Here is a 12,733-nt window from a genome sequence, read left to right as displayed (position 1 = left end):
AAAGAGATTGAGGAAGACACCAGGAGATGGAAGGACCGCCCATGCTCATGGATTGAAAGAATTAATATTGTGAAAGTGACCATCCTACCAAAAGCAATATATAGATTCAAGGCAATCCCAATCAAAATCCCCATGACATACTTCACAGAATTAGAAAAAAACCATCCTTAAATTCATATGGAAGCACATGAGACCCCAGATAGCCAAAGCAACCCTGAGCACAAATAACAAGCCTGGGGAGATTAATATACCAGATCTCAAAGTATACTACAGAGCTATAGTTTTAAAAACAGCATGGTACTAGCCCCAAAATAGACACATAGATCAATGAAACATCATTGAAGATCCAAACCCGAGTACACACAATTTCAGCCACCTGATATTTGACAAAGGTGCCAAGAACACACAATGGAAGAAAGACAGCATCTTCAACAAATGGTGCTGGCAAAACTGGATCTCCACCTGTAGAAGAATGAAACCAGATCCTTATCTTTCATCTTGCACAAAAGTCAACTCCAGATGGATCAAAGACCTCAGTGTAAAACTGGAAACCCTGAAACTATTAGAAGAAAATATTGACAGTTACTTACAAGATATGGGGGTAAGAAAGGATTTTCTAAATCAGACAGCAGTTGCTCAGGAACTAAGGTCAACAATCAACAAGTGGGACCTCATTAAACTAAAAAGCTTCTGTACAGCAAAAGAAACAACCAAAAAAGTAAAGAGAAAACCCACATAATGGGAAAAAAATATTACCCAGTGATACATCTGACAGGGGTTTAACATCCAGAATATAAAAGAACTCAAAAACAAAGAAACAAGAAATCAAATGACCCAATGAAAAGATGGGCTAAAGATCTAAACAGAGAGTTCTCAAAGGAAGAAATAAACATGATTAAGAACATTTCAAAATCTGTTCAACATCATTAGTAATTAGGGAAATTCAAATTAAAACCACCCTGTTTCACCTTACCCCAATCAGACTGGCTAGGATCAAGGCAACAAATGATACCAAATGCTGGTGGGGATATGGAGAAAGGGGAACGCTCATTCACTGCTGGTGGGATTGCAAACTCATGCAACCTCTGTGGAAAACAGTGTGGAGAACTCTTAAAAAACTAAAAATTAACCTACCATATGACCCAGTTATACTACTCCTTGGCATATACCCAAAGGACTCATTCTATTGTAGAGAAACTTGTACAACCATGTTTGTTGCTGCTCTTTTCACAATAGCTAAGAGAGGGAAGCAACCTAAGTGTCCCTCAATTGACGAGTGATTTAAAAAAATGTGGTATATTTACATAATGGAGTTCTATTCAGCAGTAAAGAAAGATGAAATAATGAAATTTTCAGGTAAATGGGTGGATCTAGAAACTGTTATACTAAGTGAAGTAACACAGACTCAGAAAAACAAACAACATATATGTTCTCCCACATATGTGGATCCTAGAACCAAATCCTTTTAAATACCAGGTTCCTTTAAAAATATGATGCTATACAGCAGTCCCTTTTGAATGAAATAACTACCATCATCACTACTTCAGCTGAGCCTGATTGCTGAACACCATCATAATTGGGCTTGTTGATGGTTGTGCTCATTCATTAGAGGAGGGACAAGTAGGTTCATTGGACCCTCGCTGGATTATCCAGCTACTCTTCCCAGCCAACTCTATGTAATTTGGCCCTAATCACCCATGGCCTCCTGGATTTGGGGAAGGCTAAAGTATACAATATGGGGAAGGATAAGAAGAGAAGGCATTACTCATGCTGGGTAAAGGCTTTCCAGTGGGCATACCCTCAGGTCATACATACACCTCAGCAACACTTCAGTTATTTCAAAGCCTTTGAGAGGGAATGACACTGATTCTAATCACCCATACAGCTATCAAAATACCTGAAAGAAAATCATGAATCCATCACTCTAGAGTTCAGCCTTGGAAGACAAAAGAAAAATGAGGAGGAACCCAATATAGTGATGCTTTTGGAAGCCCTTGTCCAGAATATCCAATGGACTCTCATATGAACATTTGACAGTTGCCCTGTTCTGACATTTTTCTAGTTCCCTACCTAGAACTCGTAATGCTAATTACTCTTGCCTTTACTTCTCATTCTCATCTCCTATTCTTGATTCAAGGACATTCTTTTCCCCTTAGAGATGAGAGTTATGTAATTTGGGAGTCTTTTAGATAGACCCACTGAAGAGGTACTCCAATTGCCACACTCTGCATCCCTGTTTAGCATGGAAGAAGCCAGAGCTGTCTGCATCCCGATTCCCTACTGGCAATTTGGGTAACCTCTTCAGAGGATGGTGTGATAAAAATAGGAAGTAGGAATTGGCTAGGCAGTTAGGGTATAAAGACCCCAAAGAAAAGTAGCCAGTTTCTTGGCTAAAAATCAATATGTCTGTGGGGCTCTTAGCAACATACTCTGTGGGGTCTCTCCCTCCCCTCGTGGGTTGTTGGCCAACAAGGGAGCAGAAGCAACAACTGGGGTCAGGACAGCTAATGAGCACTGACAGAAGAAAGCCCTTCCGGGGAGGCAGATTCAGTGATACAACTCCAGACTCAGTTAAACAGCTCCAGATTCAGTGATACAACTCCGTTTATTCAGTGCGGGTCAGGGAAAATATAGTGTGGACGCAGTAGCCAAAGCTTCATCAGATAAGCACTCATAGTATGCTTTATTTACATGCAGTAGTGGGATCCTATCATCTGGCTATAGGGCAATGCCTAATTATCATATAGAAAAAAACCTGGGGGCAGTTTTTGTTGCCGGTAACTATGCCAAAGGTCATGTTCTGAATAAGGTCAGGCATCCATGCTTGGAGGCACTTTCCAAGTCAGGCAGGAAGCCCCTGCTAAGAAAGGAGCCTACCTTAACAGCAGGGTTCCCCAACAATACTCTGTTCCAAAGGCCAAAAATGTCAAAAGTATTTGGAAGCGTCTATGTAATCCTTAAAAGATTTTAGGGTTACCTCTTCAGAGGGGGGAATGTTAGTTAGACTAGCCAAAAGCCCCATTAAAAAAATAAATAAATCAAATAATTTATCAGAAAAGTTATCAGAAAAAGTCATGGGGAGATATGGGAGGAGTTGGAGGGAAGGGAGTGGGCATGGATTTGATCAAAACACCTTCTATGCCTGTATGAATTTCTCAATAGATTATTTATTTTTTTAAAAAGCTAACAACCAGCTGGGCGTGGTGGTGCACACCTTTAATCCCAGCACTTGGGAGGCAAAGGCAGGCAGATCTCTGTGAGTTCAAGGCCACCCTGGTCTACATAGTGAGTTCCAGGACAGCTGGTGCTACAGAGAGACCCTGTCTCAGAAAGACCAAAAAAAAAAAAAAAAGCTAACAACCAAGACATCAAAATAATTCCAAAATTATTACTTAAAAAGAAATTCAAACAATTGGCAAATAGTTCAGTGGTACGGAACTCTTACCCAGCATATGCCATGCCCTGGTACAATCTTCAGAGTCACAAAAACAACAAAGATCATTGATAAATTCTCTGGGAAACCATCAAATAGCATCCACTAATACTATAGTAATAATTGTCCTTTGAGTTTCCCAGGAACTGACACCTTATACTTTTTTGCAGAACTTAATGTAACATTTGCTAAATCTAAATGACTGAAAATCATTTCCTGGCAACTAGAATCAGTCTGGATTCTATCAGACAGAAAATGTGCTTCTGTGGAAATGCTTTCCATAGAGTTCTCTTCAAGTTCCTGTTCCTCAGGCTGCAGATGAAAGGGTTCAACCTGGGGGTCACCACTGTGTACATCACAGCAGCTGCCATGTCCTCAGCAGAGTGAGAGGATGAGGGGTTGAAATACACAGCGCTGATGGTGCCAGAGAAAAGCAATACCATAGCCAGGTGGGAGCCACAGGTGGAGAAGGCTTTCTACCTTCCCTTTGGGAATGGGACTCTCAGAACAGCACAGTTGATGTGAATGTAGGAGGCCAGGATGCAGAAAAATGGTATGAACATGATCAGGGACCCCTTCATGAGAATCATCATCATGTTGAGGTATGTGTCTGAGCAGGAGAGCTTCAGGAGACGGGTCACATCACAGAAAAAGTGGGTAACCACCCCCACTGTTTCTGTCAATAACAGAGCTTGACCAATATTGTTGTCAGAATCTCATCACAATCAAATGAAATGATAGACAAAAATATGAATGCTAAAAAGTTCCAAATGAGGGGCTGGAGAGATGGCTCAGCGGTTAAGAACACTGGTTGTTCTTGCAGAAGACCCGGGTTTGAATCGGGCACCCCCATGGCATCTAAGAACTGTCTGTAACTCCAGTTCCAGGGGATCCAAGAGCTTCTTCTGTCCTCCACAGGCATTGCATGACACAGGTGCACTTCCCTACATGCAGGCAATACACGCATACCCATAAAGTTAAAAAAAAAGATTCCAGAGGGGCCAGACTTAGTGGTGCGTGCCTTTAATCCCAGAACTCTGAAGGTAGAGGCTGGCAGATCTCTGTGAGATCAAGGTAAGCCTGGTCTACATAGAGAGTTCCATGTCATCTGAGGCTAACAGGAGACCCTGTCTCCAAAGAAAGAGGTTTCAAATGCAGAATAACTTCAATTTTGCAAATTAAGAAAAGTAGAGGAAAGCTTATTATCTGGGTGATGGGACTGGAATATGTAGGTGAAGACTTTTGCTTTTATATTTTCCCCAATTTTTCTAATGGCATGTTCTATCATGATGTCCAAATGTGGGCTGGCAAGTAGGCTCAGCAGGGAAAAGCACTTGCCAGACAAGCTTGGTGATCTGAGTTTGATCCCTGAAAACCATAGTGGAAGAAATAACAGCCTGATAACTGTTGTCCTCTGAACTCCACACAACATGCCATGGCATGTGTGTGCCTGTACACACACACACACACACACACAGAGATTAAACATATTGTGTGTGTGTGTCTGTGTACGCCAGTGTGCCTGTAGGTCAGAGGAAAACTTTCAGGAGTCAGTTTCCTCCTGGCACCTTGGAGTTTTAGGACTTTAATTCAGGTCATCAGCATTGGTGGAAGGAGCTTTTACCTGCCTAGACATTTCACAAGCCACATTTTTAAAAAAATGTTATATACAAATGTATGGTCACACCCACAGCAAAGAAAGGGTTTTCTTTTTCTTATTACTACAGCATTTATTTGTCTTCTCTCTGTGAGACCCTGAGCCAACCACTTTCCCCAGACGTCCTGGGGAGGTACAGGAAAAGGAACATACAGAGTAGACGAGACATGGGAGAAAGAACGGTGGGAGGTGGAAACAGCTGTTTCACATGGCAAAGAGGATGAGAAAGGCCACCATTAGGCAAAAGAGCCCCATGGCCTCCAAGAGAGTAAAGCCCAGAATTGCATAGGAGAAGAGCTGTTGCTTCAGAGATAGGTCCCTGGCATAACCAATGATGAGACCCCCAAACACAGTCCCAGTCCCTGCCCCAGAGCCAGCCATCCCAACGGTGGCAGCCCCACCCCCAATGAACTTGGCTGCTGTATTGATGTCCCTCAAAATGGTGCTGGTTTGGAAGCTGTGGCTAGGGACAAGTGAGGTCAGGGGATCTGGGGCTGCCAAGCTGCTGAGGCTCTCATCTGCCAATGTCTCTGGTCAGTTCAACACCATTGCAGTTAAAGGTCGACTCAGTAGCTGGGCGGTGCTTTGCACCAAGGATCAGGTAGAGAGGAACTTGGAGCAGGCATACATTTTCAAGGGTGAGGGGTCAAGGCAGGAGAGCTGCTCCCAGGGCAGAGAAGACAGAGAGGGCAAAGAAAGTTTTTGAAGAAATTTCAGTGCATAGGTGAGATCTTACACGACTAATGCTAAACCAGAGTAGCAGTGTTTATGAAAAGAAGGAATAAAGATGACAATCCAATATAAAAATATTCCTAATATGTTTTTCCGAAAGATAGGGTGTGCACACCTCTTTTTCTTCTCTATTTGTCTGTTTCTGCATCTTCCAAAAAGGTTAATCAGTAAGCATTGTGAAGATCTGTAAAAGAAGCAGAAGGTACCGTTCAGAGGCAGAGTGCTTGCGTCCAGGTGCAAGACCTAGGCCCATTACTATCATAAAAGGAAAAAAAAATGGGCTGAAGAGCTGGCTCAGTGGTTAAGAGCACTGGATACTGCTGCAGAGGACCCAGGATCGATTCCCAGCACCCACACGGAGACTAACAACTGTCAGTAACTCCAGATACATGGGATCTGACGCCCTCCTCTGGCTTCCATAGGCTTTGCATACATGGGTATACTTAAATACTTGCAGGCGAAACACCCATACACATAAAATTAAAATTCAAAGAAAAGAAACTGGAAAAATGTCTCGGTAGTTAAGAACACTGACTGCTCTTGCAGAAGACCTGGGTTCAATACCTAGCACCCACGTGGAGGCCAACAACAGTCCATATTCCAGTTCTAGGGGATTTGATGCCCTCTTGTGATGACTGTGGGCACTGCATGACAAGGATGCACTTACATACATGTAGGCAATACACTCATATACATAAAAAGTAAAATAAAAATAAAATAAATCAAAAAAAAGAAAATGTTTAGGCAATATTCATTCAACGCTTTTTCTTTTCTTTGATCTATAGCCGATTGTTGCCTTTGATTTAGGAGTACTGTCAGACACTTGAAGACATGGAGTGAGTATTATTAGGGAGCTCAGAGTCATCTCATTAGCTAGGAAAGTCCTTGTTGGGAAGATAGAATAACTGAAAGAAAAACGGAGCTGAGAGAACCAAAGAAGAAATCGGGGTTACATTAGAAAGTCATGCTGCCTGTCTTGACTCTCAAAGGCCTGGGTGGAGCGCTGGTCAAAAGAGACCCAGGCAGTGCATCTGGGCAGAGGGAACAGCAAAGGCTCACTTGCTTACCTGATACCAGAACCATATGACCTCAGCCACACCAGCTCATAAAGTCACCCGGCCAAACAGGATGCTCCTGAAGGTTTCAGGCTTTTGTGTTCCTCACTTCTGGGTCTGTGACCACATGCCCTCCAGGGCTGCTGACTCTCCTCTGAAATACTGTCATGCACATTAGTCTCTGAGACTCAGAAATCATTTTATGAGTCTTTAATATAGTTATTTATTTGGAAATATGAAAAGCGCTAAAGCAAACTCTCTACCTCTGAATGAACATACAATTGCCAGGGATGTTTTACAAACTTCAGTGTCACCCTAATGCAGAGCACGTGAGTTACTGTCTCAGTATCAGAGACAGTATATATTTTTAAAATCCACATGATTAAAGTACTCAAATACATATGTAGCACATGCCTTCCAAAGAGAATAATTAAAGGGAACAACTTGACTTGAACACCCAATAATTCCAAAGTTTGTACTTAAAAAAGAATTCCCATTAAATGGCATATAGTTCAGTGGTAAGGTACTCTTAATCAGCATATACAGTGCCCTGGGTACAATCTTGAAAGCCACATACACACAAAAATTGTCCATTCATTGATAGATTCACTGCCAACCTGTGAATGAGAGTCCACTAATACAAGATTAAGAATTGTCTTTAAAGTTTCCCAGGAAATGATGCCTTATACTTTTTTCCAGAACATAATGGAACATTTGTTAAATCATATTCAGTTAGTGAAAATCATTTCCTGGGAACAAGAATCGGTATGGATTCTATCAGACAGAAAATGTGCTTCTGCGGAAATGCTTTCCATAGAGCCCTCTTCAAGTCCCTGTTCCTCAGGCTGTAGATGAAAGGGTTAAGCATGGGGGTCACCACTGTGTAGATCACAGCAGCTGCCATGTCCTTCCCAGCTGAGTGAGAGGATGAAGGGTTGAAATACACAGCACTGATGGTGCCATAGAAGAGGCAGACCACAGCCAGGTGGGAGCCACAGGTAGAAAAGGCTTTCCATCTTCCCCTTGGGGATGGGACTCTCAGAACAGCACAGGTGATCTGGATGTAGGAGGCCAGGATGCAGACAAATGGGATGAACATGATCAGGGACCCCTCAGTAAGAATCATCATCTGATTCAAATGTGTGTCTGAGCAGGAGAGTTTCAGAAGGGGGGATGCATCACAGAAAAAATGGGGGATGACATTGTCTGCACAGAATGAGAGTTGAGCCATCAACAGAGTATGTAATAGGATGTTCAGGTTGGCAGTGACCCAGGATCCAGTCACCAGCAGGGCACAGAGTTGGTGAGTCATCTTTGTTGTGTAGTGTAAGGGGTGGCATATAGCCACAAAGCGGTCATAGGCCATCACAGCCAGGAGGAAATTGTCCATGTCGGCAAAAACATAGGCAAAATACATCTGTGTGAGACACCCAGAGAAGGAGATGGCCTGACTCCCGAGTATGTGGTTGACCAGCACCTTGGGGACAGTGGTGGAGGAGAAGCAGACATCCACAAAGGACAGGTTGCAGAGGAAGAAGTACATGGGGGTGTGCAGGCGGGAGTCAGTGCCAATGGCCAGGATGATGAGCAGGTTTCCCAGGACGGTGGACAGGTACATGATGAGGAAGAGCAGGAAGAGGGGCTGCTGCTGCTGGGGCTGCCAGGAGAGTCCCAGAAGGAGGAACTCACAGACCCTCGACAGGTTCATTTTTCTCATGGTCTGAGCCCACAATGGGAATGGTCAGGATTTGCTAGGACTCCAGGCAGGAACAGGTTCACAGATTATCTTACATTGCTGATGGAAGATGTGACTACCCCACCCAAGGTTCACTGTCTAATATTTGACTTTGATGCTTTTTCCTATGTGATCCCTGAGTCTTGTTTTTTTAATATAATGAAAATAAAAAAAAAAAACACTGTTTCTAAAACTAGATGTATCTCTACTTACGTTGTTCAATTTTCTTTCTACCTCAGACTTACTCCAACATCTAGTGGCTCAAAAAGAAAACAGAAATTGTTGGCTAGTATTTAGTTTATCTCAAATGACAACAAAAGAATTCTGGACTCTTATCATGACTTCTTGGCTCTGGAAGAAGTTGCTAAGCAGGTTCCTAAAAGAACTTATCTCTGAATGAACAAATGTTTGTGTCTCCACTCCTGGGGTGGTTGGTGCTGTCCACTGCTGTCCACTTTGACCTAACTGGACAGGGCTTCCCTCAGGAGTGTGATGGCTTTGTAACATAGGCAGGTCCTGAGCAGGTGAGGAGCAAGTATTTGGAGTCTTGGTCTTCTGAACAGGAAAGATGTGTGGAACAATCACAGAGCAGGTGTTTACAAAAGCCTCTTTGGCCACTGGGACCAAATTTCCTTAGAGTCTCATTAACAACAAGAAGAGAACAATTCCCCACTCTACATCTTTGGCCTCTTTGGGCCAATGAGGGCAACAAAGATCATCAGAGTTTAGGCCCAACTCTGGGGTCAAAATGTAAAGCTGTTAGGAAGAAGACCACAGTGATTGAAACAGATCCCAGTATGCAGCCCTTTCTATGTCAACCTTCATGACTTTGGTGATCTGGGTCTTTGCCACTGATAGAAATATTACATTTTTCTATGTTTTTGTTTTCAGACTTGAGAGTAAACCTATGTTTTGTGTAATCTTTGCTTTCACATGTCTGATCATCTTCAGAGGTGATTAATGATACTATATCATCTCTATTTTGCAGGTAGGACTATTAAGGGCACTTTATTAAGGTGTAGTAACAGGATACTATGGAGTCTGGTTCAAAGGGAAGTTTTCTCTGCCAAATTGAAAATTCCAGACCTTTTTTGTAGGCATTTTTGGAGGCATCACCCAACTCATGGGTTACTGTTTCCTTGTAATAGATCGTTCCACATAATGTTGGTGTGGTGAAACACTGGGAACCATGTTTATATCATACACACACACACACACACACACACACACACACACACACATACACATACACAACTTCCTCCATAACAGTTAGGACCAAGATATTTAGAATTAGGATTGAAGGACGGCCAGTGCATATCACCATGACACAGCCAAAATGTGTGACCTAACCCTGTTCTTCCTGTCCAGTTCTGAGCAGAGACTCACAGGGGGACTAAAGAAGCAACACATAGCTGAACATGGCAGTAAACCTCAAATCCAACACTGGGAAGGCTGAGACAGGAGGGGGAAACCACGGAGAGAGAGAGAGAGAGAGAGAGAGAGAGAGAGAGAGAGAGAGAGGACATGACGGAAAGAGGAAGAGAGAGACAAAAAAGACAGAATACCAAGTGATGCTTTCTTTTTAAATTCTTTTTGTGATTTACTTTTATTTCATGCATATGTGTGTATTACCTGCATGAAGAAAGTGTACTATGTGTGTACAATGCCTGTAGAGGCCAGAAGAGGGCATCATCTCCCCTGCAACTGAAGTTACTGATGGTTTGTTACTGCCATGTGGGTGCTGGTAACTGAGTCAAGGTCCTCTGCAACAGCAGCCACTGCTCTGAGTCAACTCTCTTGTCCCATCAAGTGATAGTTTCAAAGGATATGTAATAACATGATTAAAAATAAACTGGAATATTATACAGACCCATAACACAAAAAGAAATTGAAACTAATACAAAACCTCCTGACTAAAAAAAGCCCAAGACCAGATAGATTTACAGCAGAATTCTATCAGACATTTAAAGATCTACATCCAATACTACTTAATTTATTCAAAAAGATAGAAATGGAGGGAGAACTTCCAAATTCCTTCTATGAAGCCAGCATCACTCTAATACCAAAGCCAGGTAAAGATACAACAACAAAAAAGAAAACTATAGACCCATATCCTTAATGAACATAGATGCAAAAATTCTCAATAAAATACTTGCAAACCGCATACAGACACATATCAGAAAGATCATCCACCATGATCAAGTCAGCTTTATTCCAGAGATGCAGGGATGGTTCAATATACATAAGTCAATAAACATCATAAATCATATAAATGGGCTCAAAGACAAGAACCACATGGTCATCTCAATAGATGCAGAGAAGGCCTTTGACAAAATTCAGTGTGGATTTATGTACAAAGTCCTAGAGGGAATTGGACAGAAGGGAACATAACTCAACATAATTAAATCCATATATAACAAATGCATAGCCAACATCATTCTAAATGGAGAAAAACTGGAAGCATTCCCATTGAAATCAGGAACCAGACAAGACTGCCCACTATCTCCACTTCGCTTTAACATATGCTTGAAACTCTTGCAAAAACAGTAAGATAAGGAAATTAAAGGAGTAATAACTGGAAAAGAAGAGATCAAATTATCCCTTTTTGCAGATGATATGATATCTAAGAGATGCCAAAAATTCCACCCGAAAACTCCTAGAACTGATTAACACATTCAGTAAAGTGTCAGGTTACAAAATTAACCTACGAAAGTCTGTGACCTTTCTATATATCAATAACAAGCAATCAGAGAAAGAGTACATGGAAACACTCCCCTTTCACAGTAGCTGCAAAAAAATAAATAAAATATCTTGGAATAAACCTGGCCAAAGACATTAAAGACCTCTACAGTGAAAATTTTCAGTCTTTAAAGAAAGAGACTGAGGAAGACATCAGAAGATGGAAGGACCTCCCATGCTCATGGATTGGAAGAATTAATATTTGGAAAATGACCATCCTACCAAAAGCCATTTATAAATTCAATGTAACCTCAATCAAAATCCCCATGACATTCTCACAGAATTGGATAAAACCAGTCCTAAGATTCATATGGAAGCACAAAAGACCTCAGATAGCCAATGCAACCCTGAGCACTAAGAACAATGCCAGGGGGGGATTACTATGCCAGATTTTAAACTGTATTACAGAGCTATAGTCATACAAACAATATGGTAGTGGCACAAAAAATAGACCCTTAGATCAATGGAACAAAATTAAAGACACAAACATGAGTACACGAAATTTCAGCCACCTGATATTTGACAAAGGGGCCAAGAACATTCATTGGAGGAAAGACAGAATGTTCAGCAAATGGTGCTGGCAAAACTGGATCACCACCTGTAGAAGAATGAAACTAAACCCCCATCTTTTGGGGGGGAGGGGGGTCTTTTTGAAACAGCCTCTCCCTATAGCCACAGCTGGCCTGGAACTCACTATGTAGACCAGGCTGGCCTTGAACTCACAGAGATCCACCTGCCTCTGCCTCCCAAGTGCTAGGACTACAGGTGTACACCACCATGCCCGGCTTCTAAAACTCTATCTTTCACCTTGCACAAAAGTGAACTCCAAATGTATCAAAGACCTCAATGTGAAGCCTGAAACTCTGAAACTGTTAGAAGAAAACATTGGCAATTACTCTAAGATATAGGTGTAGGAAAGGATTTTCTAAACTGGACATCAATTGTGCAGGAAACAAGGTCAAGAATCAGCAAATGGGACCTCATTGAACTAAAAAGCTTCTCTACATCAGAAGAAGCACCCAAGGAAGTGAAGAGAAAACCCACAGAATAAGAGAAAATCTTCACCAGCAAAACAGCTGACAGAGGTAGCAATTACTCTAAGATATAGGTGTAGGAAAGGATTTTCTAAACTGGACATCAATTGTGCAGGAAACAAGGTCAAGAATCAGCAAATGGGACCTCATTGAACTAAAAAGCTTCTCTACATCAGAAGAAGCACCCAAGGAAGTGAAGAGAAAACCCACAGAATAAGAGAAAATCTTCACCAGCAAAACAGCTGACAGAGGTATAATATTCAGAATATATAACAAACTCAAAAAACAGAGAATCAAGACAAGAAGCAACCCAATTAAAAGATGGGCTAAGGAGTTGAACAGAGAGTT

The 12,733-nt window shown here is 41.9% G+C and overlaps 1 protein-coding gene and 1 pseudogene across 1 annotated transcript; both read right to left on the bottom strand.

The window, feature by feature from the left end:
- Nucleotides 1–5,294: 5,294 nt before the first annotated feature.
- Nucleotides 5,295–5,774, bottom strand: LOC103744219 (annotated as a pseudogene).
- A 1,845-nt stretch (nucleotides 5,775–7,619) lies between these two features.
- Nucleotides 7,620–8,594, bottom strand: LOC103744964 (olfactory receptor 1361-like). The gene has a single exon (XM_008846840.1). The coding sequence runs from the start codon at nucleotides 8,592–8,594 to the stop codon at nucleotides 7,620–7,622; it is 975 nt and encodes a 324-aa protein (XP_008845062.1).
- Between the last annotated feature and the right edge of the window lie 4,139 nt (nucleotides 8,595–12,733).

The sequence above is a fragment of the Nannospalax galili genome, unplaced genomic scaffold (genome assembly GCF_000622305.1).
Source record: "Nannospalax galili isolate Female #2095 unplaced genomic scaffold, S.galili_v1.0 scaffold471, whole genome shotgun sequence".
NCBI classification, from domain to species: Eukaryota; Metazoa; Chordata; class Mammalia; order Rodentia; family Spalacidae; genus Nannospalax; species Nannospalax galili.
Note: the sequence above shows the minus strand (reverse complement) of the source record. Positions and strands in the feature narration are given on the sequence as shown.

Excerpts from the sequence above, each read along its gene's own strand:
- LOC103744964 (XM_008846840.1), bottom strand. The coding sequence starts at position 8,594 with ATGAGAAAAATGAACCTGTCGAGGGTCTGTGAGTTCCTCCTTCTGGGA.